This window comes from Labrus mixtus, chromosome 15 (genome assembly GCF_963584025.1).
Source record: "Labrus mixtus chromosome 15, fLabMix1.1, whole genome shotgun sequence".
Taxonomy (NCBI): Eukaryota; Metazoa; Chordata; class Actinopteri; order Labriformes; family Labridae; genus Labrus; species Labrus mixtus.
This window is the reverse complement of record NC_083626.1, coordinates 13,350,278-13,377,059: the sequence shown is the minus strand read 5'-3', so window position 1 is coordinate 13,377,059 and position 26,782 is coordinate 13,350,278. Positions and strand designations below refer to the sequence as shown.

Here is a 26,782-nt window from a genome sequence, read left to right as displayed (position 1 = left end):
AAACCAAAAAAAACTGGTTTACAGTAGTATCCTGTAGTTTTTTTTTAACACAGGACAACCAGGCAGTGAACTACTGAAAACAGACTGATGAATGTGCTGAGGGGCCGATTAGGGAACGAGCTGCAGGTGAGGCAATGGAGACTAGGTGAGGATGATGGTCTGATTGTAGGACATGGGGGCAGGATCTGAAACAATAGGAGAGTTAAGTCACAAAACCAGATAGATACAAACTAGGCCTCAATGGCAGTTGACACCCAGCTTGACTGTCAGCTAAATCTAGTGTTAGAGACCGTTAGAGAGCATTGACATAGGCTGAGCTACTTTAGAATATGAACATGTGATTTCATGAGAACAGTCTAATAGTATTCTTAGTTATTAAGGGTCTAACAATTTTCTCATTCCAGTGTTTAAATTATTACCAGCGAGTTATTTTAAAACAGTCTTAAAACGTACGGCCAGTAGTTTTTTACATGCTAAAGCTACTCAAATGTTAAGCTAGCTAGAGTTTAGTCATTTTTTGCTAGTCTGCCTAGTTTTCTTACCTTTGCCCTGACAGTTTGGCCTGACATACTCACTTGGTGCGTCTTCACACACAACAAAAATGCCAATGCCTCTCCGCTCCTGTTCGTTCTGTGTGTATCTTGATTTCTCCTGACTTTGATACTTAAATTCCCCTGCTTTTTGTTAAGGCATGTTAACCTAGCCAATCAGTTTGCTTTACATTAGTGTCACATACATCATCAAGTCAGCCACACCATGCCCACAGTAACAGCAGGGGGTGTGGAATCAGGTGGCAAATTAATATGTGTGAAATCCTAACGCAAAAAGGCATTTGCAGGACAATTTCAAAAATGTTTAATCAAAGCTAAACGTTACTGATGACAGTAAAGGCCAAATCCACGAGCAGATAGAAATACTGCTGTGGTTCCCTCTGATGCACTTACAGAAATTAACCGCGAAGCAGGCATCAGGAGCTGCAGGAAATATTTGACAATAATGAATTCCTTCAGAATCAAGCAATGATGCAGGAATCACTAAGTTCATATGGTGATATCAGCCTCATGTAATCAGGCATTTCAACTGAAAATAACACATCCTGTGTTGTAACAGTGAAAGCTTAAACCAATTTAAAAGGCAGACACACTGTTTATTTCCCACTTCAGTGATCTGCACCTCTGATTGCCTGCAGGGCATCTGTGAAAAATGTGAGAAATAGCATTTGATGGCAGGAAATGGGTTTGAGGTTGAGTTGTTAAACACTGATATTCACACATTTATGAAACTGTATAGCTGAACAATGACTCGTGCTCCTGGTATTTTTAAAACGAATGAACCATCCATATTGATTTTTTTCCATTTCTGAGCTGAAAGACTTAATTCCCACAGTTTGTGTTGTGGTCTTCTTTTAAAAGTCTACAGATGGTTGATGAGCCTGATTTGTTGTAGGTTGTTGATCTTTCTTTAGAGATCCTTATTGGTTGCTATGGTTTCAGGTCTACATTAAATCTGTCTGTTGAAGCGGCCTTGCTGAAGCGTTTTCCACATCAGGCAGTACATGCGTGATTTAAGTGACAGAAAATGTGACGTTTCAGGGAAACCTGATGTTTTTATTTTTAAATTTTCTTGGTTTTAAGGAAAAAAGTGATAAAATTGTTAGTTTTGTTATTTATTTATTCTTCTACAGAAAAAGTCCTACAACATGAATCTTATGCTGTGTAAGCGTGAAAGCCCTGTCTACTGCTGCAATGTACTTTTTATTGTTTTGACCAGGTCACAACCAAGCGGCAACCTACGGTCTTGAAAAATGAAGCCAATTCAGAAGTGGAAAATTTGTGGGTCAGCTTGAGGCTGGCTCCAGGAGCCCCGGACGTAACATACACACCTTGTTCCAAAAAGCCAGTTTTTACAGCAGAAATTAACATGTTTACAGCCTGGTACAAAAAACAAAATAGGTTTGATTAGTTACTGTCATCATGGGCACACACTGTACGGTGGGTGAATTTTTTTAAATGGCTCTGTTTTGATATTAAGAACGATACCTGTTGTCCATAGTTAGGCGTGCAGCTGACATTATTGACACGCGGGCTCGATGTAATGGTTTGTCATAGTGCTTAAAACCAGCCTCAGCTTCAGCTCTTAGTCTGTAGGTTGACTGAAAGTAAGGCTCAGACAGGATTTCCAGCATGGCTGCCGATGAGCCACTGAAGCCTCCGGTCATAACAGATAGGTGACGTCATACAGGCTTCGTCCACTAATATTTACAGTCCATGGTTACAACTAAATTTTTATACTTTTTAGGTAGTCCAAGCCCAGATCTACTTCTGTTGTCTCTCTTTGTTGAGCCTTTCACTGGAGTCTTCTCAAACCCAGAAGAGGTGTCAGATAATCCAATTACATGCTATCAGAGGTAACCTGACAAGGCTACAATTACGAAATAGACAGAAATATCAACTATTTTAAAAAGTTTGGTTGTATACGTGTTTGCTTTTAATTGTAAGCCTTTGTTGTATAGTGTTGGCGCCTTGAAGATTCCCTACCTTCCTGCAGAGAGGCCTCATCACTAATGCATTAGTCATTTAATGTGTGCTGGTCCGCTCAGAAGAGATGATTGCACCTGTTCACCCTTTGCATTAGAGCCATACATTGATTTCACAATGATGTAAAGACTTCATTTCATTTCATTTGCCGTAACATCAGAAATTTGCACTTAGGGTTTTTGTCAAAACTAGTGAAGAAATGTTTTCTGAGAGAAGCCATAGAAGGGTGAAATACCCATGAGCCCCTGCTTTTGACTTCTATTATCCATGTTTTAATTATTCCCTCTCAAAGTGTCAGGAAATGATTTCATGGGAATGCATCTAAATGGACCTATTTGGAAGCATAGTGAAGCAAATGCACATACTAATGGTTGTGTTATTTCCCGCCTGTCTCTGGGCATAATGGCTAAGCTCTTACAAAAGTCATCCTCCAGTAACATGAACTCACTAAATGGCAGTGAAGAGCTTTAAGAGATGCTGTACAGAAACGACTCGGTTCATAGTTCCACAATCTTTCCTGCTCTTTTACTGACTCCAAACAGCAGGCCAAGAGTCAAAACAAATATTGCCTCATTAGCACTAATGTAACGCAAAAAGAAATCAGTTTGTTCTTTCTTTGTGTTACTTGTCAATGTGATTGATGATATTGTTGTGAAATTTGTACCAAATACGCATCTGTTCTTGGAAAAGGAGCCCATGATTGTTGAACAGTTTGCACAATCCCCCTGGGAGATATCTGAGTATAAGGGTTACATTTTAAAAAAGCCTGATACTGGAAATTCATTCAGATGTGACAGAATGAATAACAAACAAGGTTGAATGTACAGAACAACAGCACTCTTAATACAAGAAACTGCCAGACTGTTTCTAAACACTAAATGTACACACTGATGGCAGAGGCTGCTATGTAAATTGTCCATCAGTATTAGCTCATTTCATTCATACAAATTCAGACGCCAGGCACGCAGCAGAGTCTTGCCCAAGGGCACTTCAACATGACTGCAGGAGCTGGAGATCGGATCTCCAACCTTTTGGTTGAGAGACGACCGACTCTACAACTGAGCCACAGCTGCTTGGTACTGTTGGGGAAAAAAAATTGATGGTATTTATGCGATGAACTTTAATTTGATAGGGTGCTGTTTTCACATTGAGAAGCGCTGGTTGTCTATACTTTTCAGTAAGGAAAGTCCAGACACACTTTCTGATTATTAATTTTCCTTAGTAAAGGCGACGCTGACTTCATAATAAAGCTGCTCTGCGTCCAGGCCTTTCTATTGGCCTGCAAGCTCCTCCTCAGTCACCCATTAATGTGGAAACAAAACATCATGGAAACAAAGCAGCATATTTTTGACACAGGCATTTATATTAGTCCTTTAAAAACAACACATACAACCATGTATGTTTATTTATGATGTTTTGGGCTTTGTGGAAGCATATTCAGAACAAATATTGATAAAGGCTTTTTGTATTATTTTATCATAGGCCGTTTGTGCTGCTGTCTCCCTAAGTCGTGACGTATGTTTTTGGCTTTGTCTTTGGCCTGCAAGAGTAAACTTCACCAGTCCGTAAGTACTCTTGAATCAGCCTGGATTAAAGTGCTGGTTCAAAGAAAAAGCAGAGTGGTTTCTGATCACAATGTCCGTATGCGTGTTCAGCTGTGTGTTGTTTGTGGTCGGATCATTGTGTGAAGGTAGCAAGTGGAGGAACTGGTGTAATGTTTAGTCCACTGGGGTATCTGCTGATGGAAACCTCACCTACCACACACGCTGTCACACACGCACGCACACACAAACACACTCGCAGGAGTGCTGTCCATTAGTGGCCCAAAGGATACCGGCCTGCTGAACACATAATGCTTCTGTGGCAGAGGGAAAATCCCTTTAGGATGGTTGGCTGAGAAATAATTCTCCTGCTCTTCACAGATCATTACGTCTCCATCCCCCCTCACAGGGTCAGATTGGTTTCACTTATTATTTGGGGTTTTGTTGTTGTGGTCAGAGGGCTTTTTACTTTAGGGCAGTCGTGATTATGAAACAATCAGAAAATATTTGGAGCCGTGATGTGGTCAGATAAGAACATTTTGGCTCTGGATATGATATTAAGTCTCTATAAAAGTAAACACATGGCTCTCATTTTAATAATTGTGTTACACCATTGTTCCCACCAAGTAAATTGCAGGGATAGAGGAAGGCATAAAATCAGCCAGAATCCCGAACCACGGTAACTTCTGTGATTTGTTTATATGAAACAATGTACTATTACTGATAGTAATTCTGCGATCAGGAATTTAAATGTGGCTCTCCAGCACTGGACATGAGTAAAAAGATACCGGCTTGAAGAATGGTTCAGAATTTAGAAATCGGTCCAAAAGGAAGTGTTGATTATGTTTAACAACAATGCAAAGAAAGAAGCAAAAACAACAGAAACAATTTCCTCAGACATCATCTGAATGTGCTGGTTTTTACCAATCTTTACCTATAATGGATCGAACCATTCCATTAGGTAGGGGAAACCAGAGAACGAAATCCCTACTGAAACACAAGTCAGACACAACATTTCTCAACAGTGAATGACAATATTTCAGAGTGAGCTGAAAAAACTGTACATACATACAATACATACCAACATCATAATCATATATAGGCTTGGACATCCTGTTTTATTTTTTTCCTTATATTAAACAATAAAAAGAAAAAAACACTAGCTCAGTGTGCCTCCAATGCCGCTTCAACAAACATGGGAGACACTTTAGCGCATCTACTTTCCACAGAAGTGTTGTTTCATCTGCATGGTCTATTGTGTATGCACTGAATGCAGTTTGAAAGAGTAAATGTTGAGCAAAAGTTGTAATAACTCTAAACTCTATCCTGCAGTTGTCACCTTTCAGGGGTGAAAAGGGGTTGAAAGCATCTTACTGCTCCAGAAACACACCAGGGGGAATCAGATGAAGAGTACCATCACTGTCTCTGAAAATTATCAGTCTGAAAATGTCAGAGAAAATCCTTCTGACAGGAGAGTGTTTGAGAGTACTTATATTTAATGAAGCAAGACAAATGTGGTACTTGTGATTTTATGCAAGAATGGTGTAGTCCTACATTTATTTATTTATTTATTTATTTAACATAGAATATTTTGGCCTTTCAAAAAAATTACTAATTTTGGACACAATTTAAGTATAACATGGCTATAAAATCTGGGCAAAATAAGAGAAAGATAATCCCAATATGGCAATTTGTGAGCGCAGTCGAGAAGCTGATGATACACAGGCCCTTCTTGTCCTTGTAATGACGGCAGTGAAGAGCTCCTGTGGCTTCACATCCACTCCACTTCTGCAGGCTAATAGAGGTTAGCTCTCCAAATGGGGAAGACCTTTGAACTCTGAAAGTGCAGAGACCAAAGAGAGAAAAAAAAAAAAGAGCCCGAACCGAACATCTGCATGGCAACAACACTACATCTCCCTCTCCTTATCTGTTTCTTAGACGCTGGAGGAACTGGATTTATGTTACTAATTAGGCTACTGTAAGGGAGCGTAGAATTCAGAGGTGATTATTGGCATCGCTTTGGTTTTAGCACGGTTGGTGGTGAAAATATATTGTGTTTAATAGATTCTTAAAGACTCAACTTAGATTTACTGTACATGAAAGAGCTGTACATGAATGATAAATAAAAGATGACAGGATAGTGCTGGGAGATGATGACCAAAGACCAAAGCTACAATAATAAGAGCAAAACCAGCAACAAGAAGACAAAAAAAGGCTAGACAAACAAACAAAAAATAGACTATACATTATCATTTTTATTTGGGTCAGAGTTTTGTTTTGTTGTTCAATATCTTCTGATTCATAAAAGATGATTTGTGGTAAAGAGGTTAATGGACTGTATTTTATCTTCGTCAACACAAAGTGACAAACACATACATTCATATCTGAAATTGATGGGTCTATAAACAGTTGGAATGATGTTGTCTGTAAAATGCAGTGAATGTTTCACCCTCATAAAGTCATAATTAAGTGAGAGTTTGTTATTCCGCCAACAACATTGAGATAAGCAGTCAAGATGCTCCCTCTTCCACAGTGTCGCACATATGAATGAACTGGCAGAACGGCTCAGGGCTCAGCCTTTCTCCATGGAAACTGTGTTCAATATTGTCATGACAACCTTCAACCAAGAGGAGGAAAAAAAAAAAAACAAGGAAACGAGAGGAACAATAAAAGCATGGGCGGTTCTAGACAGGGGCCAACAGGGGGCAGTGCCCCTGTAACACTGAACTTGCCCCCCCCCTGTGGCCACCCCTCCAAAAGGAAAAGACTCCTAATAACACATACACAGTATTTGACTCATAATCTAGTATTAAATACTGTTACTGAAACAAATATAAATCATGGTATTTAATGTTGTGGTATTTAATGATGCGTGCCATTATTTGGCATAATATCTATATATTTTTTAAAGCAATCATCTTTGTCTATTTTTTTTTCCTGGGTTTAATGTTCCCCTCTGACAAAACAACTGGCCCCCGTTTGGCCCCCTCAGTAAAAGTGGTCTAGAACCGCCAAGGGAGTAATCAAGGATGACAGGACAAGCCCTGACATATTCCCTCTTTCATAACTTCCAGCCACTGACTCTTTCTCTCCCAGCTCATCTCGTTTCATGAATCACAGCTCTGCAAGTCTGTCATCAACCCCCACCGCACCCACCCACGCCCCCGAGCAGAAGATGCTACACCACTGATGGAGTTATTCAGGTGTAGAAACTATCAGATGCATGCATGATGATAGCCTTATGTTGATAGAGCCATCACAATGTGGAAACAAACAAGGCTGATTTATTTTCTACAATTCTACAATTCACTTAGCAGACGCTTTTACCCAAAGTGACGTACATCAGAGAGTAAGTACAATACAAGCAAGGATCTAGAAAAAAGGAAACAATGTCAGTAAGTGCAAACGATCAGCTTTGAGTCCGATTGGACACACAGGTGCTGACAGGCATTGCACAGAGGCAAAGCACAACACTGACGGCAGTTCTTGAGAACTCTAATCAGTATAGAAACCATCTTAAAAGTCGCCGTTATCAACAAAACCATCGTCATTACCATCATCATCATCAATAATATCGAGACCATCGTCGTCATCATCCCTAAGGTTGTAGGTATTCATGAAAGAGCTGGGTCTTTAGCTTTTTCTTAAAGATGCAAAGGGACTTTTACCTTGATGACAGGATGGGTCAAAATGCCCAATCCCATATTAATATTTATCATTCATTGGCAACTTTAAGATCCAATAAAGAACCAAGCTCAATGTGTTTATGTTACTTAACTCCTTCTTATATCCAACAATAAAGTATGTTATTAAGAAAATGCTGTTTGGGTTTATCAATACACCCAAAAAGCATTTTAGGGTTCATACGCTCGTTCCATACCACCCATTTGATTGAACAGGTGGAGGACTTGTTACTTTGGTACATAAAATATATCTTGCATGTATATATGCTTTTTATCAGAGAGACAGGACAGTGGATAGAGACCGAAACCGGGTAGAAAGAGAGTGGGGGATGACATGTGGGGAAGAAGCCACAGGTCGGATTCAAACCTGGGTTGTCCGCTATCTAGGACATTAGCCTTTGTACAAGGAGAGTGCACACTAAGCACTTGGCTACCAGTGTCCCGTTACTTTGATATGTTTTGGAATGTGAAATCTTGCAGTGTGAAAGAAAAAAACAGCAACAAAAATAAAATCTAAATGTACTGTACATGCAGCCATAAAATGTAGGTGGATCAATAAAGTTAATCTTATCTTAACTCCTGTCAAATTGCTGTGAGCTTTACATTTTCTGTGTTCATATGTTTACATCTTTCATGAGGTGAACCGTTGATGTCAGTTCAGCCCACTAGGCATATTGTTTGAGAGGAAAAATAACCTTGTTATCCAGTCTCCCTGCTTCTACCTGAGCAATCTGCCCAAAGGCAGTTTTAGTGAAAAGACTGTTTGCTTTTGCATGAACTCATGGTGTCTGCTTTCATATGCATGCAGCCTTGATTTACACTCACCTGTGACACTTTACACCCCCTCCCCCCAGACATCTCCACAGTGCAGTGAACAATACGTCCCTAAACATCAAACGTTCCTCATGGGCACAGACAGTAATGATGATCACACTGAGCTTGAGGTGTGTGCGTCTCTGTGAGAGAGTGGCATTTCTTTTCCGCGTGAAAGACAGAGAGAGGTGGTGGTGGTGGGTATGGTGCAGCCGCGCAGTAATTAGTGTTGCCCGTCATCCCGAATCACCATGGAGATGTGTTCTGTATGCCATCTACACCTTCAGTACATAATCATGGAGGCACAGGAGAGCAGGGGGCTGTGACTGCCATTCCACCACTTTAGGCAACGACAAGATCAACCAGCAGACTGCACTTATGTCACCATTATAAATAGCAGCACAGAGTCAGTACAGTAAGGTGATATAACCGCAGCAGCAAAGTGTTGTGTTAATGGGAGAACACAGATTCTATAGCTGTGAATGAAGAAAAAAAAACAGAATGCAAACAAAGGACCAGATTTATCTTGAACACAAGGGGAGAAATTTATTTTAATTCTCTTTCTGGATAGAAACACATGCCTTTATGATACATCACACATGACAGTTAGACCACACTTGAGTCCATCACAGTCACCTATACAATCCATAATGTGTAGATATGACTCCCATGTGATGATTGATTCTCCATCACATTCAACTATATACAAACAGAGAAGAGATCATGAGGTTAATAAGGTGGATTATCAAAATAATTCATTGTCTTTATTGGTAAACAGCTACTTCATGATGCATAAAATGTTTTATACAGAGGAGAAGAAAAGTGAATGTCATTATAATCAAGAAAATCCTACTGTGCTACATACGTACAACTGTGCTTATACATGACTACATGACCTCGGGGTCAGCGTAGAAATGGAGTTGCGGTCTAATGACAATGAAATGAGCTTTCCCTTTGTTTATTAAACATAAGGCCGCTATGGTAGACCATGAGGAATATATAAGAAGTCACATAAACCACACTCCCACTGCTTCTCTCCCCATGGAAACATGTAGCAGGGTTCCTACAGAACCGACACCACCAGAAGTGTTGTGAAATAAATTTAACGACATTACTGCACACATTTGAGCTCCATTACTCAACATGAGGCACAAGAGGAACTGATGGCAGTGCACTGCACTTTTTACTAACAATGGTACTGAAAACCTACTATATAACCTAATAAAGTGTGCATTTGGTCCCGACTCAACCAGCATGGATGCATCAGTTATGCAGCTAATGTAAAAAAAAAACAATACCACTGCATTGATTTTCTCTTCCTTTGTTGAACTCGCTTATTGTACAAGGAGTTACTGACCATGGGGTCAGAGGCACGACAGAAGTCAAGAGAGTGAGTGATCAATAAAGAACTCTGAAATGTGTTTGGATGAAGACAGAACAATGATTTCAAGTTTTCATCTAATCCTAGTTTACAGTTTGACTGTACAAACCCATATTCACAATGTTTGAGTGCTTTCACTCAGCAGTAACATTCATGAATGTAAGACAACAAAGCAAACTATGTGCTCAAACTGTTTAACATCATGTTAATGCTACTCTCATTAGCAGATTTATTTTTTTTACCCCTAATGATTCATCTTCCCTTAAAACAATGAATTCACACAAGTCAAAATAGGCCAATATCTAGTAAGTAGTTATGATTTAGAATATTTAGAAGACAAAGTTTATAGGACTGCATGAGTGTGGTTTAATCAGATCCAGTGACAAAACAACCAACTAACTGTCTAAAGATTCTGACTGAAAATGTTGCTTATGACTGATCTAGGCCCCGCCCACCTCAGAAAAGTGAGAAGTCTGGCAAAAAACAAAAAAGGGAAATAGAAATCTGAGATGTAAAAAAATGCCAACAACACAATAAATTAATTAATATGATGTAAGTGCTGCGAGACAAGCAATGACATTGTCACTCTATTTGAAGCCTATAAATGGAGCCAGTCTTTGGTTCATACAATGCTAGCTCATGCAACACATGCAGATGTAACATTTAAATGACTTTAACATGGCAAGTCTGATATGCAACTGGCTTTGTAACACGGGGTGGATATTTTACAAAAAAAATTAAAAAGTCCCAAAATGAAAGGAATCCAGTCTGCAGTTCATTGAAACAATCAAAGGAAGCAGGAATCCGAGTTGAATATCTGCACAGCATACTCCACAGACAGTTCATGATCTTTATCCTTTTCACAGCCGCTCAGCGTCAGGTCAGAGTGGTGACCTCAGGCTGAGCGTAGTTTCCAGTGGCAGCGAGGAGGTCATTACAGCTCTCTGTGAGGAGACACAAAAGGACAGAAATACATTGAAACAGAGTGGCTTTGAACAAACACACAAGACTGAGAAAACAGACCCAGAGTAATACAGTTTTTGATGTGGTGTAAATAAATCTGCTAAAAATAAAGTGACCCTCTTCTGAACATGAACCCAACAAACTCCATTCATTGAATGCAGTTATCTGTCAACAAATCAGTTGTTTGATTTATAAAATGTCACAAATTTGTCATGAATATCCACCAATAGAATTTTCTCTTTTATAAAAAACTATACCTCAAAAATATCTGTGCTGGGCTGTCATGTTAAAGAGGACATATTATCCCCCTTTTCCACCTTTTAAAAGAGTCCATTGTGGTCTAAATGAAACATCTGTGCTGGGCTTTGGTCAAAATATAACATGAATCAAGCACCAGAGGAGGTTTGTGACCCTGTATAAACCAGCTCTCTCTGAACGCTTCGTTTTGGTGTGTGTGTCTCTTTAATTGCAATAAGCCCCCCTGAGTTTTCCTGGTAGACATCAATCCTCTGTAGAAAGAATAAAAATGGCGGACCTGTGCAAAAGTTTTGCTTTCGGCTGGGGGTGGAGTCCATGGGTGGAGATATCAGGGGAGCAAATTGGAAACGGAGCACTTTTCTCTGCGTTGTAAGACTCATGCAGACTACAAACAAAAGACTGGATGGGTTTATTTCACATTTTGTTGGTCGGTAGACATTCAGGTTACCCAAATATATGTTCAAAAGCACTGTCAAAGTAGATTTTTCATAATATGTCCCCTTTAAACTAAACTGCAGATCCTCTTACATTTTTGCTTTAAAAATATATATATATTTTAAGATATTTGTTCAGAAGGTATTCAAGTAATTTTTTCACTGGACTCTACAGACAGAGTTGTAATACACATGTGACCTTCTGGAGGCTTGGACCACCCAGGTTGTTAATGGAAACCTATTAGTGTTGATGAGCCAGGGGAGTCACTTGGGGAAATGAAGGCTAGTTTAGAAGCCTTTTGCTTTGCCTGTCTGTATATCCACCTCCTGCGTCCTCTTAGCAGCACTTTGACGATTTGCTTCACCATTATTGACTTATGGTGAGAAAGTGAGCTACTGCCAGTCACACTGCTGAGATGATGTGCTTTAAACCCTGCACACATTTGTTTTTGTAGGTCTATATTGTGACGGTAAATACTCACACTGTTACCGACTCCTTATGATGACTTTTACTAATATTTCCCATCACGTCTAACCATCAGAGCATCTTCAGACCATGCTGCATCCGTCTGTCTGTTTCTTTGCTTCCTGCCATACTGCTCTGGTGAAATATGATCCATACGGTACATCCTGCAACCCTGGAATTAACCTAACCCCAATCCTCTATGGGCAGAGCTTTCTAAACAGCGACCAGGAAAGCAGCCTTTGCATTCTGGTCAAAAAACAAAGAGATTTTGTTTTGTTTTTTTAACTCTGCTGCTTCAACAGTTTTAACACAGTTGGGAACCAGTGAAGGTCATCTTGAACCTTTTTTGCAAGTAATGTGTTCTGCATGTGTGATATTCCCCTGTAATAGACTGGGATGTCATTATCAACATTATCACCAGACACACAGCTCAGGATTGAATTATACCCCCCCCCCCCTCCTCCCTCTAAGATTAGTTTTGAGGTGTTCTGGTTTTGCTTTGCTTCCTGTTGTTTTTGTTTGTCTGCGATTAAATGAAAGCTCGCTCTGTGGTTCCATGAGCCGACAACATAATTTGGTGTATAATTAGAGAAATCAGTGTGAAAATGGACAATTTCTATGCATCATGTTTCTCTGCTGTGAGTGGGAGGCAGTAAAATATATCTAAAGATGATTTTCTCCCCTGGTTATCATTGCGTGTCCACAAACATCCTGTTTTCTCAGTTATCTGACAGATAAAACTGAGGTTATGTGTTGTTTTTTTTTCCATATCTGATTGACAACATGCAATCAACCCACACTAGACGCAAACACTACATGTTCAGGGATGGATGGAGGCTCTGAGGTAATTGGTAATGGCCTGTCAAAAACGGTGGGGTATGTGTAGAGAAACACATCTCGGTAAAGTGCATTTTTAGAGGAAAACTTTCAGTGTTGTTTGGTTGTTTGAAGATGAGAGTCAGGGTGTCGAGTGGATGGAATGAGAGTTAAGGATATCATGAATGAATCAACGACTGCCAAATTCAGAGCCCTTCTTACAAGTTGAGTCTGGGTTCTTTGGGAAGCTCAGGATATAAGACATACGTAACCGCCATCCGAGCAGAGAGATGACTGCGGATATCAACAAAGACAATTAAAGGAGCATTGTCTATCGTACCAATGTTTCCTTTCTCAGACAACTCCTTAAAGAGTCAAAATGACAGAATATAGGTGGTGTGATCACTGAACTATTCAGGGTTATATCAAAAAAATCTGGATGTCAATAAAACAACTTGAACAAAATGAAATGTTAACACAACTGGCTGCTTGGTATCCTGTGCTACTACTAACTCTAACCTAGCTGTGTGAAGGCGATTATTGAAGAAAAGCTTCCACACTGAGAACACATAGACAGATAGATGATGCAATTAGTACTACCAAGCTCTTCCATTGATTTCCTTTTGATCTCTCCCGGGAACAATCACTAAAATTGACTTTAGTCAGTTGGAAGCGGCAAGAAAAATGACAGAGAGACAGAGAAGTGTTTTTCTATTAACTCACTCAAAAAGAGATAAACAGCATTTCTGATTCAGCTGATACATAGACATACTTGCTTCTCATGGACATTATCCTTAAGATAACTAACAATTTTCCTTTTTTTTTTAAATAAAAAATGGTCAGTGTAGTCTTTCTCTGAAACTGTACAACAAATCCACATCAGCTTTCATGGTTCGTTTGGCTCCACTCAGATGCTGTAGATGGACTTCATAAGTGAAACAACAATGCCGAATATCTTTAGGCCCAAAATATATCTCTCTCATCACAAAACTTTAATGATCATCTCTTAAACAAACAACATAATTTACCTTGGACACAAGAAATGCTCTTTCCTCACAACCCCAAGGCCACAATCATAATGTCTTACCTCACTTCTGGTAACAATCGCATCACTTTCTCTCAGTTTGTTATCCATCTATCAACAATGTTCTATTGAATGTAATTACACCAATGGCTGCTGCCTGGCTGGAGACTGTTTTGAACTGAAAACAGCTGAAACCCTGAAATCGAGTCCATAATTCATGTGAGGTTTGTTTGGCAGGTTCATCTTGTCTAAAATATAAAAAATCTTTACTTTGAGGTCTGAGCTATGCACAGAAGCTTCCAAAGTCTACAAAAGCTACAACTGCAATCAGGATGAGAACCTCAACATAGAGACATGGAGCCAAAAAATGAAAAAAAAAAAAAAACCTGAGTTCAAGGAAAAGTGTGTTCTAGGCCTGCTCTAACAGGCTTTATAAGTGTAAGAAGAAAACATTGTACTACTGTCAAGTTCGCTTTACGAGCAAGCCTGGCTATGAGTTAAAATAACTCGATATTCCTGCTAACACCTCTAAGGCCGACTGTTCGGCACAGTCTTGAAATGGCTATGCCTGAAAATTGTTAATTATAATATTAATTAAAGAGCAAGATCTAATCTGTTTGTAATTACATTTCTGGGGAGCTGGTACATTATTTTTAATCTTATGACGACAGAGCCAGGTTAGCTTTTTCTCCCTGCTTCAAGTCTAGACTGGGCTAACTGTGTAATGGTTATAGATTTGTATTTAGCTAACAGACATATGAGCGATTTTAGTGTCCATACATCCCTTTAAGTACATGGGTGCTTACTTAACTAGGTCCATCAACTGTATAGCTTAGAGTTGTTCTTGACTTATAGAACAACATTGGTATTGGAAACAAAAATATGTGACACATACCTAAAAAAAAAAAGAACTGAACAGCTGTAAAGTACCGTACAGTGAACATCTAAAACACAGGCATTATGCTTAAGAGAGTGCAATGCAAAGGTGCTCATATAGAAGTAACTTACCAGTATGGATGTTGGGGTCTCCAGAGGTTAAGAGGAAGCAGGTGGCCTCTTTCGTCGTCTTGTCTCTGCCTCGGGAACAGCGCAGGGACCACCTTTCACTGGGGGACAGAGGCTGGGTCAGACTGCAGCCTTCCTCCTCTGAAACAGCCACATTAGCATCTCCGTTCTGTTTGGAGTCTGTCAGGAAGACAAAAACACACAGCAACGTAAATGCCAAAGCTTTTATTGAGACTGCCCCGAGGACCTAGACAAGAGAAGAGGAATATGGCATAAAATCTGTACTTCTCTTTATGAAATTCAATTGAATATGTTATTCAGTAATTTAATCCTGGTGTGTTCCTGTCGTTATGACTAAGCCTGCGTCATCTGTCAGGCAAAAAGCCTCAAAAACAATAAAAGTACAGAGGTTGTTTATGTTACCACTTTACCCGGCTTAAGTCAATGGGTTCATTTAAATAGTATTTCCAAAAAATATATATAATTTTGGTAAATGTAACATTAGTCATTGAAGGGTAAATTCAGACAAATCTTCGGGAAAAAAAGGCAGAAATCTTACAAATGCCTTAGATTTCTGCCTTAATACAATTTAGTTACATGAAATGTAATTTGTGTTGATTACATAGATTTTTTTTACTCAGGATTTATAGAACAGATTCAAAGGGATTTAAGGTGTGCACAATCAGGTCTGTGGATTTACAGGGCTCTATTTCTGTAAAGAGAAATTATTGTTTAAATGAAAGCACATTTTTCAACAATCTACCCCGAGGATCATCTCTTTTTGGTATAAGATTGGTTTCAGAAATTCAGAGAGTTTAATTAGGCAAATAGACTCGACCCTTTAATATTGCGTTGCAGACTGACCTGAGCGGTTCCTGCTGACGCTCTCTTCAGCAGCCAGCGGACACGTGTCACTCTGAGTGCTGTCTCTGTGGGAGTTTGTTTCTGACTTCCCAAATGAGGCCGTGTCGGTTGGAGCGTCTGTGTTCAGGTTATGCTTCTTCTTCTTCTTGGGCAGCTTCTGTTTGGCCATGGCCAGAGAGTAATACATCCCAAAGTTATTGACGATGACAGGGACTGGCATGGCGATGGTCAGCACCCCGGCCAGAGCGCACAGAGCCCCCACCATCATGCCCAGCCACGTCTTTGGGTACATGTCCCCGTAGCCCAGTGTGGTCATGGTGACCACAGCCCACCAGAAGCTGATGGGGATGTTCTTGAAGTGTGTGTGTTTGGAGGCTGTGGGGTCGCCTGGGTCGGCTCCGATGCGCTCAGCGTAGTAGATCATGGTGGCGAAGATTAGAACACCCAGTGCCAAGAAGATGATGAGGAGGAGGAACTCATTGACACTGGCCCTCAGTGTGTGGCCCAGCACGCGTAAGCCGACAAAGTGCCGCGTCAGCTTGAAGATCCGGAGGATTCGAACAAATCGCACCACACGCAGAAAGCCCAGCGCGTCACTGGCAGCTTTGGATGACAGACCGCGCAGGCCCATCTCCAGGTAAAATGGCAGAATGGCCACAAAGTCAATGATGTTGAGCGTGTTCTTGATGAAGACCACTTTGTCTGGGCAGCTGATGATCCGCATCAGGAACTCAAAAGTGAACCAGATCACACAGATTCCCTCCACCAGGGTTAGGATGGGCTTGGTCACTACCTCATATATCGGATCTATGTATGTATCATTACCCACGATCACTATGTTGGACTGGTTCCTTATTTCATTGAATGCTTCATGGGTCTCCAGGCAGAAGGTGGTGATGGACACCAGAATGAAAAACAGAGAGGCTAATGCCACTCCCTGAATGAGACAGAAAAAAGAAATTGACACATGAACACAATTTGTCAATCAATAAATTAGCAAGCTACAAATACTGTGTTTATCGTGTGTTTATAATTAAAACCTCTGCCTGCGTAACTTTTGCCTCCAGAAACAATTTCTCCATCTATGCCCTTTATTGTAGGACTTCTTTTGATCTGTAAACTTTATAGGATCACTAAGGAAAATACATGGATGTGCACATGAAGTCTGCTAAGCAGCAACTTTCTAGAGATTCATTTCTGGGGGAGAAGGAGAGATGAGATCATTGATATTTAGCAGAAACAAAAACAATGGGCACACTCATATGAGAACATTCAAATCAGGCATAACTGATTGATAGGACAGAAACTAGAAACTCTACTGGAAAAAAAGATCATTGTATGTGAAGTAAGTTTTGTGTGCAAAAAAAAATGCAAAGCTTTAGCAAAAGAGAAGATAATAAGAATTAGCATATTTCAATATTATGACTGTGTGCAGAAACTATTAGGAATGCAAGTTCTAGTTTGAATCTTAATAAGTGAAGACGTTTTTTGGGGGGAGGTTTTTAAAGCACTTTATCCACAGGACAGCTCTCAGAGAAAACAGACTACGTTCAAACCATGAACTCTCAAGAACACAGATGGAATCATGCTGAGTGTCATCGGTAGTCCATTAACGTGCACTGCCAGCCACAGACAGCAGGGGGCGCTCACATGGTGCTTTTTGTAATTCGGTGGACTGACTTTCCCGAAAATCAGCATGGAGCCAAGTGTGTGAATTGTGTTTCAAATAGTCATCAGGAAAAAAAGTCTTGTGATTTATATTGGTGGTGCAAATGAAGTTCTTGGTTAAACTGGTAACATGTGTCTTTTCTGTCCAGAATCAAATCACAGAGAGAGGAAGTCCTGGAATACACATTCATACACATTCATACGCTGCTGTCGAAGCAGCAGGAGCAACTTGGGGTTAAGCGTCTTGCCCAAGGACACATCAGAGGTTATAGCTGATGGTAGAACTAACTCTACCAACTGAGCCACAGCATGGCAGCTGATAGTACCCACTGTTATGATGTATGGTGTGTAAATTGAGTGGCATTCATCTGATCCAGCACAATAGCTGTGGTCTGTGTTTGTGCTCATTCAGACTCCGTCTTTATTGTTTATTTAAGCCTTGACAAACTGCAATGCCTCTCCAACCTTTCTAATCCCGCAGCTGGATAAATAAGTGCCTTACATGCACTTCACTGCTCTCTCCCTCAGGGCCTCTCACATATCACTCGCTTTCATAGCGTTTGTGTCTCTGATTAGGAAAAATAAATAAAGCATTTAATGGCCATCGGGGACTCTAATTCAATGCGGGACGAACAAACTGCAGATACTGCTCACAAATAGAAAAAAAAGTTTGTAAGTAGTGCATCCAGAGTGCAGCTCTCTCTACCATGACGACCTTCTCTGGCTGTGTTCCTGCAGAGCCCTGATGTACTCACAGCTTGGATCCCAGGAGAAAACCAGCACTGAGCCTCGAGGACAGAGTCATGAAGCTTCAAATCTGCACCAGGATGTGCTCAGTGTGTGTGTGTGTGTGTGTGTGTGTGTGTGTGTGTGTGTGTGTGGGCGTGTTTGTGTGTGGGCGTCCATGCACGTGTGTCAATTAAAATATTTAAAAAGTCAGCAGAGAAACAAAAGTCATCTGTGTGTTGTAAATGTTTCAGAGAAACACCTTTAAAAGAAGCTGGTATATGAAAATGAAACAGCTGTAACTTCTACAGGCTTAGCCAAAATTCATTTCCTGGCGCTGCGTAGGAAACCATAAAGGATGTGTGTCAGTGTGATTGTATCTAAGATAAAAAAGTCAGGAACTCACAAAAGCAGTAGAAACATTGCTCAGGACAGTAAAATACATAAAAAACACCTATGATCTGCTGAAATAAAACAAGTGCACAAACATTTAGTAAATTCCAGAAACATAGTATTTTGTGCCTTCCTCTTGGAGTGGTGGAGGCTTGTGTTATGAATGGTACACAGAAAGCGCTCCTGCACTGAGCTTTAGTACGACCAATCAGCAAACACTAACTGAACACAGCGTTCAGTTTATTCAAATACCAAATGGTTTATCCCAACACTAAACAAAGCTGGTTTCTACAGCAGGAACCCCTCTGCAGGGATGCTGCAAAAGGTCTTGGCACACATGATGACATTTTGCACCAAAGCCTGGCCACACACATGCATGCATGTATTTATGAATCTTTTTTAGAAAGCGTTTGCCTCTCTGTTTGTTTCTTGAATGTGCCCATGTCTGTAAGTCTGTGGTTGGTGTAATTCTTCTTGCAGCATTTAAATGTGTCTGTGTTGTTTATTTGAGGTCTGACACAAAGAAAGATCACAATATCATTGTTTACAAGTTGGTAGAGGAAACTTTAAACACAGTCGCAGTGTTGGAGGTGTTCTAGTTTGCCCCTTAAGGCTGCTGAAGAACAAGCAAGAATCATCATGAGGATTTTAACATGTCAAGGACATCAACTTTGACTGGGCATGTTTATGACAGCTGTGTTTTTTGCATGCGGACGAAGATATTTTTGAGAACTTAGCGTGTGTGGAAGTCATCATTTGTAAGTGGGAGGTGTAAGCGGCAGACAGAGCAGAGAGCCCTAGATGGAGCAGCCGTCCTGTCCCAGCTGGGGAAATCCGAGGCAGGATCCACTGAGACAGGACGCACAACAGGCAGCAGTCTGTGCATCAGTGTGCAGCATCACCACAAGCTGTTCAGCATCAGTCGGTGTTACTAAGAACCACAACAACAGGCTGTCTAAGCAGTCAGGAGCTGCAGAGCCAACAAGATCTCTCAGTGCTCATGTTTTCTTAGAAGTCATGTAACATTGATTTATGTCTGAGTCTGTCCACCTGAGGACGGAGGAGGATTAATGTCCACTCCTCAGGCTGTAGGCCATGCTTCATCAGTGTGTCTGCAGAGAAGATATTAATTATCCCTTTTTTATATTTAATGATAGGAAGGGTAATTTTATCCAGCATACTCTATTTTTTATATCTGTTAAAACGGTCTTTTCACCCAGGCAGCAATCGATAAATCATGTACTCTGAAATAAGGAAAAAAAAGACTTCTGGTGCTGTTATCCTTTCTGACCTTTCACTGCCGTGAGGTATCAGTACCAATCTACTCTTGCCGTGCTTTTATTTTGAAATGGAAAATAATAACATTTCAAGCATATGATTAAAAATGTGATTATTCAAAATAAAGTTGTGACATTTTGGGATTAATCGCAATTTAAAAAATTGAATGGTTTGACATCCCTAATTGTTATTTTTGGTCAATACGTTCTTGGCATTGAGTATGGATGTACTCTGTGTCAACTGACAAGGCAGACTTGTCAACAAAGCACCTGTACAAAAAAACAGCAGAGCAGTGTCTTTGTTTGGTGACATGCAGAAAGTCAAAAATGGAGATTCAATTTTACTTTGTAAAAAAAAAAGTAATCTAGTTTTCTTATCAGTTATTTGCAGTGTGAATACCAACATTTCAAATAATAGACACTCTATTCATTTACGTATATCTGCCAAACTCTTTGCAGACTTTGAAACGTGTTTTCTGATCTCGATGTAAGACAGCTGATCTATTTTTAGCAAACAGCTTGGAAAGCGGGTAGATTAAACAGCCAACATAACCAGGCAGGATTACTTCCCTCCTTCACACTGAATTCAGTGTTATGAAATTCTCCTTAACGCGTCGATGCTGCTTTGATGATGTGTGAAAAAATGTAAACCCTGTGTTCATGCACACAGTGGCAGGGAAAGGTGTCGGTGCAGTGAAACGCAGGCCCGGAGGAACATGAGGTTCTGCTCAAGACTCCTTTATTATTTATCAACTGGGTGTCACATCAAGACATATAATTTGTGGAAATGGGTTTAATGTTCAGCAAGGAGCAGAGGAACTAATTGAAAGATATTAAAAACTATATTATTTTTAAAATCAATAATTATTGTTCTCTACATCACCTCTGTACTAGACGAAAAAACGAGGCCCTGATGAAGATGAGGAGACAATTTTCTGTAACGTTTCAGAAGAACACGTATTAAAGAGGGTTCCCTAAGAAAATATGTATCAAGGGTAAACAAGTTTCACTTTTCCACGTTAATATATAAGTCAACTTAATTCACTATACAGTCACAGTACCTTAAAAGATAAGTGTCTGTGTGTACGTAATATGTGGCAGTGTTGTAAAGAAAAAAGAAAATAAATTGTTGCCTTTTTTTTGCACTTACTTCCAAAATATTGAAGGCTAATGCAGAAGAAGTTGAGCACCAACATGCAGCCAGGACAGCCAAAGAAGTTTAAAGACAAACAGCATTTTTTTTTTTTTTGGACTGACAAAGTCATGATTTATAAACAACTAAAGATTAAAATTATTTTTTATATACTTTTGACTTTAACAGTTACTTAACTCAAACACTTGTGATGTTATGCTCACAGTGACAATCCTGGAATGTTGATAACTCACAGGTACAATGCATTGCTTACATTCGATGGTCACTCTCTTATAGGGCTTATACTTGCAGAAAACTCCTGAAAAAACTTCTGATGTTTGCGTTATGTGTGAACGCAGACAGCCGATTTTCACACATTTATTACTTCATCCGGAGTTTCTCCTGCCACAGCCCTTGTATTTTCCGCATAAAGCCAGAGTGAGCTGATGTGAGAACGCTGCAGGATATTGACCTTGAGCCATTGTGACGAGGGAGTTTATATACTGTTACTGGAGTGAGTGCATAGAGTGTATGCATGCGACTGCTACGATCTCAGTGCACGTAATTAAACGGCTGTATTATGTTTTCTGTAGGCCAGTATGTTGTTCTCCGCTCTTTTGTTGACATTGAAATTCCCCCCCCCCATTCACCTTGACCTACAGTATATCATATGCTGACTTAGTTGCTCTCTACAGTCAATTCACTTTCTAAAGGCTGGCATCATTAAGCCAAGGTGCAGGCAGGAAATATCCTATTAATTATAGTGCATTACTCTGAAAGTTCTGCTGATTAAAAATGCATCTCCAACTACTGTACAAAAGGGTACATGTTACATCTCATGTCTAATGTCTTTGATTTTTGAGTGGTGCCATGTGTAGACCTTTCATAGAGCTGCAGCTCCAGTCTGGGTTGATAGCAGGGAGGATGTGGCCGTAAGGATGGACAGATTAACTTCCCTCAGGCTTTCAGGAATCACATTACCTGAGCTGCGCTGAGAGGCTTTTTGAAATCAAAAGGCCATGAAGGTAACGTGACTCCTTCAGTATGCACTCGGCATCCTCACAGAACAAACACAAGTAAATATACATAGATAAATCAGCCAAACAGGAAGTGAGCATTATGGCTGGGTTAAAACGTATACCTGAACTAATGTGTTATTGTGACATACTTTTAAGAAATCCGTATGGCTATTCTTCATAGAAATTATGATTTTTTTTTACATATCTTCATTGGTGAGAGACTCAACAAACTGGCGCGGTCATCTTCAGATGGCACCAAAGCATCAGCAGCTGTGACTCAGTGACAGCCTGCTAACGCCACCTGCACAAGAAGCTAAAATAAACACTATTCGAGTGTGACTGGCACGGCATGCAATAACAGCACTATACTCCTCCGAGTCTCTGGATAGACCATTCAACTCAACGAACATGCGAACAGAAATGAGATTGAGCAACAGCCTTTTCTCTCTGGACAGAATGTGTTTTTCTCTTTGTCTGATGAAAGCTCCTGGCCCTTCGCCCGACAGCTCCAGCTATAGTGACACTCGACTCGATATTCACTTTCCACGTTTACTGAGCACTCGGCTGCTTTTGTTGCTAAGCCATTAGGCACTGCATTCTTCCAAATGCTTGCTGATAAACTATAGAAGTTATAAGAGAAAATAGACATTTGATTTACAACATGTATTCTATCTTTAGACTGAGCAGACGTGTATCCTGTTCATCATGGTTAAATGAGAAGCTGAAATACCATTCAGACGACTTTGTAGTTGTTAAAGTCATAAATTCATATCAAACAGCTGATGACATGATAAGAAATCTGAAGAAAAACACTATAACTCCCAAATCGTCTGGGTTGTAAGAGTCTAAAGACTACAGACCTTAGTCCCAGTGCTCTCTGTTCCAGTACATGGCTGTACTCACCTGCTGCCTTCCAAACACTCGTGATTTGAGGACTGCTGAGTGCAAACCTTGAACAGGATGTGTGGGAACACTTCAGTGTTTCTGCCAGTAAAACTGCATTCTCTCCATTTCAGTGTTTTTGGTACAATTTCAGATTATATATTTAAGTGAAAACAGAAAAGTTGCTTTTTACATGAATGGGGGAATCATAAGGCTGTCTAAGAAGCAATATAATTCAATTTCTCATGGTTTATGATGGTTTATATTAAATTATGAAGTGACAGTAAGCTTAAAATGTTTTTTTAGATAAATCTACACTGAATTTCCTCCTCATTTTAGTTTTCAAGAATTAACTGATTTTAGAAATCAGAACGGAAACAGGGTCATGGTTAACTGTGCTCAAAGTCTTGATGAAGTTATTGATTCTGACTGTACTTTTTAGTGTGCCTTTCCAGATCCTCCCCAATGCTCCACGTCCATTCGCTTTCCTGCTGTAGTTTTTCGTAAAAGGAGGTAATCTCAGAACCATTCGGCAAACTTTGTCCATCATCGTCTGAGAGACGACATATGCCTCTGTTGTGAAAAGATGGGAATTTCTCAGTAATTCAGATTCAGAGGTCAGCATTGAAAAACTTCCAGGTGGGAATTCCTTTTGTGTGTGGCGTTTGCGTCAGTGAATTAAACGTTGTCTATTGTTTGTCCATAATATCCCGGAATAGCGCTCATTCATCTTTTCATCTGAGTCAATTGAAGAATGAAAGCTATACAGCAGCTTCACTCCGGATCACTTCAGTGGTATGAGCCCGAAAAGAAACCAAATTCAATGTGATTTACTTGTGATTTAGGGGAATTAAGTCAGGGAATCTTTACGCTGATTGGCTTTTGCCACCCAGCATCAAGCAGAGCTGTGGCTAGAGTCCCCCTGTTCATTGTTGTCCACACGGATCGTTTCACCTGTAAACACCAAAGACTGCAGATACATAATTGGTCAATACGGCTCTGAATACAAATTTACTACAAACAGAAACCAGAACACTTCTCATGCTGAAAATCACAACTCCTGTGTACAGATGTAGAATCTGAAAATAGATATTATGAAGGGGGTCATATTCCTCTGCTGTGTATGTGACTTTAGTCCTGAGAAACTATTAGACCACATTGACTTTGAATGACAGAAGTAAAGCCCATACTGAGCAGCATAGTCTAGGTCTGTGTTTCGGGTGTTTGATAGGGTAGAGGTCAGGGTTCTGAGGAAACAAGTTAAGGTCTTCAAAAAAAAAAAACAGGAAGACCATTTCTTTACTGAGCTGACTTTGTGCACAAGGACACTGTGATGGTGAAACAGGAAAGGGTCATCTCTGAGTTGCTGACAAAAACACTACCAGCCACACACACACACACACACACGCACACGCGCACGCGCACACACACACACACACACACACACACACACACACACACACACACACACACACACACACACACATACAGTGTCAGCTCCACTGGCTCTTCTAAAATGTGTCTTATTATGTCCAACCGTAAATGTTCTAGTTCTTTTTCGGCCTCTCTTGTAAAATGTCGACGTATGCCGTAGTAAAGAAAGTGCAGCTGTTTGTACACAATGTAACAAGGTAACGTCCCCACATTGGGTTTGATTATTTTGATAGACCATGTTTTTTTTAAATCAAACTTCCTCCTCACGCCACTGCTGAAAACAGATCGTGGGTGAAATTTCGACATACAATGTTTTAAGCTTATTTCTTGGCTTAACACAGTTCATCAACTGTCTTTTGTTATGAACGTTAAAAGGAGAAGTTACACTTAGTTTTTTAAGACAGCACATCAGAATCAACAGGTCAGACCATAAAAAATAGGAAATGAGAATCACCCAAAGACATTGCAATGGCTGCTTCTCTAGAACTAACTGAAACAAATGAGCTACATAATAGTTTCTTTGAAACGTTAAAGTTATGATAATTGCAAAGAGGCTATTTACTGTGTTTCTCATTTTAGGTCATGTAAAGGAAGCGCTTAACTCTGGGAAAAAAAAACAGAATTGTTACAAACTCCATGAAATGCAGCATGCACTAAAGTAACTGTCGCTGTGACACTGAGGTTTGTTGCCAGGGCTACAAAATGCAGCTACTGATTTGTGAAATGCAAAAAAGTGTCACACACCAAACACAGACTTAGAGAAGCTGACTCTCTGCTACAGAAATACAGACTGATATAGACTGTGTCTGTTTGATATGTTTCAATGTTATTGTGCTGTGTGCATGGTGACAAAGAAGTGCTCATGTGAGCAGTGTTGATGTTGGGGGGAGACAACTGATAAAGAATTCTTATTAAGGGTTAAATAATAATTACAAATATATATTCAAATTTATAAAAATAAAAAAAAATAAAAAAAAACGCACACTTATATGCACACACACTTTCAGATGTTGACAAAATGAAACTATTGGAGCCTGATTGGTTGAAGCTTGAGAAGGACACCTGTTGATTAAGACAACACGTGGCCATTTTTACCCATATGTAAACACACTCACAGGTTATGGGGTCAAACTGTCACATCTGCCCACACTGAGGAGAGAAAACACCTGGAGGACTCACCCTGGCTGCTTTGGACGAGTAAGGGTCGTCGAACAAGGCCCAAACCTTTGGCTGCCAAACTTCACAGCAGCCCCTCGACCTGTTAGGACAGTCCTCGATACCGAACCTCCTTGGCATCTCTCTTTCGTCGTCGGTGTCCTCCGGCTCGGGCGGTTCAAATATATCCAGGGCCTCCTCGGCGTCCCGGTGCTGCCGGTAGGTCATCCAGCAACACGGCTCCACGTCAGTCTCATCAATCCCCCAATACGCGAGCTCCTCCTCGAAGAGAGGCCCGCAGACGTCGGCCGGGCAGTGTAGCTTTCCAGTCCGGTAATAGTTCAGTACGTAGGCGAAGATGCCCGGGTGTCTGTCGAAGAAAAACTCGGGGGCGGTCGGGGGCGCGGGGCCGTCCGAGTTGGAGCTGACCTGCGTGTCCGGATCTGCCAACCATGCCAGGCGGGTCCCCGGCAGGGTCCTGAGGGTGCTCTTGTAGGTCTCGTGTCGAGTGCCGCCCACGTTGATGGTGATTTTGTCAGAGTCTTCCCCTCTGGTCATCTCTTCCTTCAGACATGTTTTAGACGGAGCTTTGTTGCCTGACTTGCGCCCTCGGTAAGACGAAACACACACAGAGCTTATCATTGAGAAGCAGGGGACGCGCAGCTCCGTTATAAACTGTCTTCCACTCGGACAAAAAAAAAAAAAAAAATCAGAAAATGAACGCTAAGTGCGCCGTCATTTTATGCCAAAGTCCTTCTCATAGTCTGCATGTCTTATTTATCCAAAACAACACCCAAATGGTCCAAAGAGAGACGCGCTAGTAAAACCACCTGTTACAGAACTCAGTCCGGTGCCGCAACAAAACAGCGAATCTACTGTGGCTTTAATGCTTCTTCCAGATGTTAGGCCTAAACTTTCCCCCCTCTCATGAACACAAAGGCTGTTGTGAATGTATAGAAAAGATACTGACAGCACTCAGCTGAAGGCAGCGGTCATTTCTCACTCCTCACCGCTTTCCCCCCAAATCTTCACCAAAATCAACGATGCCAAAATCCACAACTATGCCTGACAACTTTTCTCCTCTCCACACAAGACCATGACGCCTGAGGTAAAGAGGTATCCCTCGAGAGTCCTGCCCGGTGAGGACAGATGTGGGCTTGTTTTTCCAGCTGGAGATCTGTTGCTTCTCCACAAGAAGCCCGTCTTCCCTTAGCGACACAGCACTGTTGGATGGTGCGTTCACCAACAGACTCGACGGCTTAACCCTTTGGTTGCTGGCGGAAGCTGGCGCAATATTGAACCACTCCCTCT

The 26,782-nt window shown here is 40.6% G+C and overlaps 1 protein-coding gene across 1 annotated transcript; it reads right to left on the bottom strand.

The window, feature by feature from the left end:
• Window positions 1-9,312: 9,312 nt before the first annotated feature.
• On the bottom strand, window positions 9,313-26,568 carry kcnc4 (potassium voltage-gated channel, Shaw-related subfamily, member 4). Its single transcript, XM_061056689.1, has 4 exons — window positions 25,496-26,568; window positions 15,786-16,722; window positions 14,925-15,101; window positions 9,313-10,899 (listed from the first exon to the last, which is right to left on the bottom strand). Exons 1-4 carry the CDS (start codon window positions 26,111-26,113, stop codon window positions 10,832-10,834), a joined length of 1,800 nt encoding a protein of 599 aa, XP_060912672.1. The 5' UTR covers window positions 26,114-26,568; the 3' UTR covers window positions 9,313-10,831.
• Between the last annotated feature and the right edge of the window lie 214 nt (window positions 26,569-26,782).

Bases quoted from the DNA above. Each gene is read 5' to 3' on its own strand.
- kcnc4 (XM_061056689.1), bottom strand. From the start codon at position 26,113: ATGATAAGCTCTGTGTGTGTTTCGTCTTACCGAGGGCGCAAGTCAGGC. The intron at 16,723-25,495 runs GTGAGTCCTCCA...TGTCTCATTCAG, and splicing joins ACTCGTCCAAAGCAGCCAGG to GGAGTGGCATTAGCCTCTCT. The intron at 10,900-14,924 runs GTAAGTTACTTC...GTCTCCTCACAG, and splicing joins AGACCCCAACATCCATACTG to AGAGCTGTAATGACCTCCTC.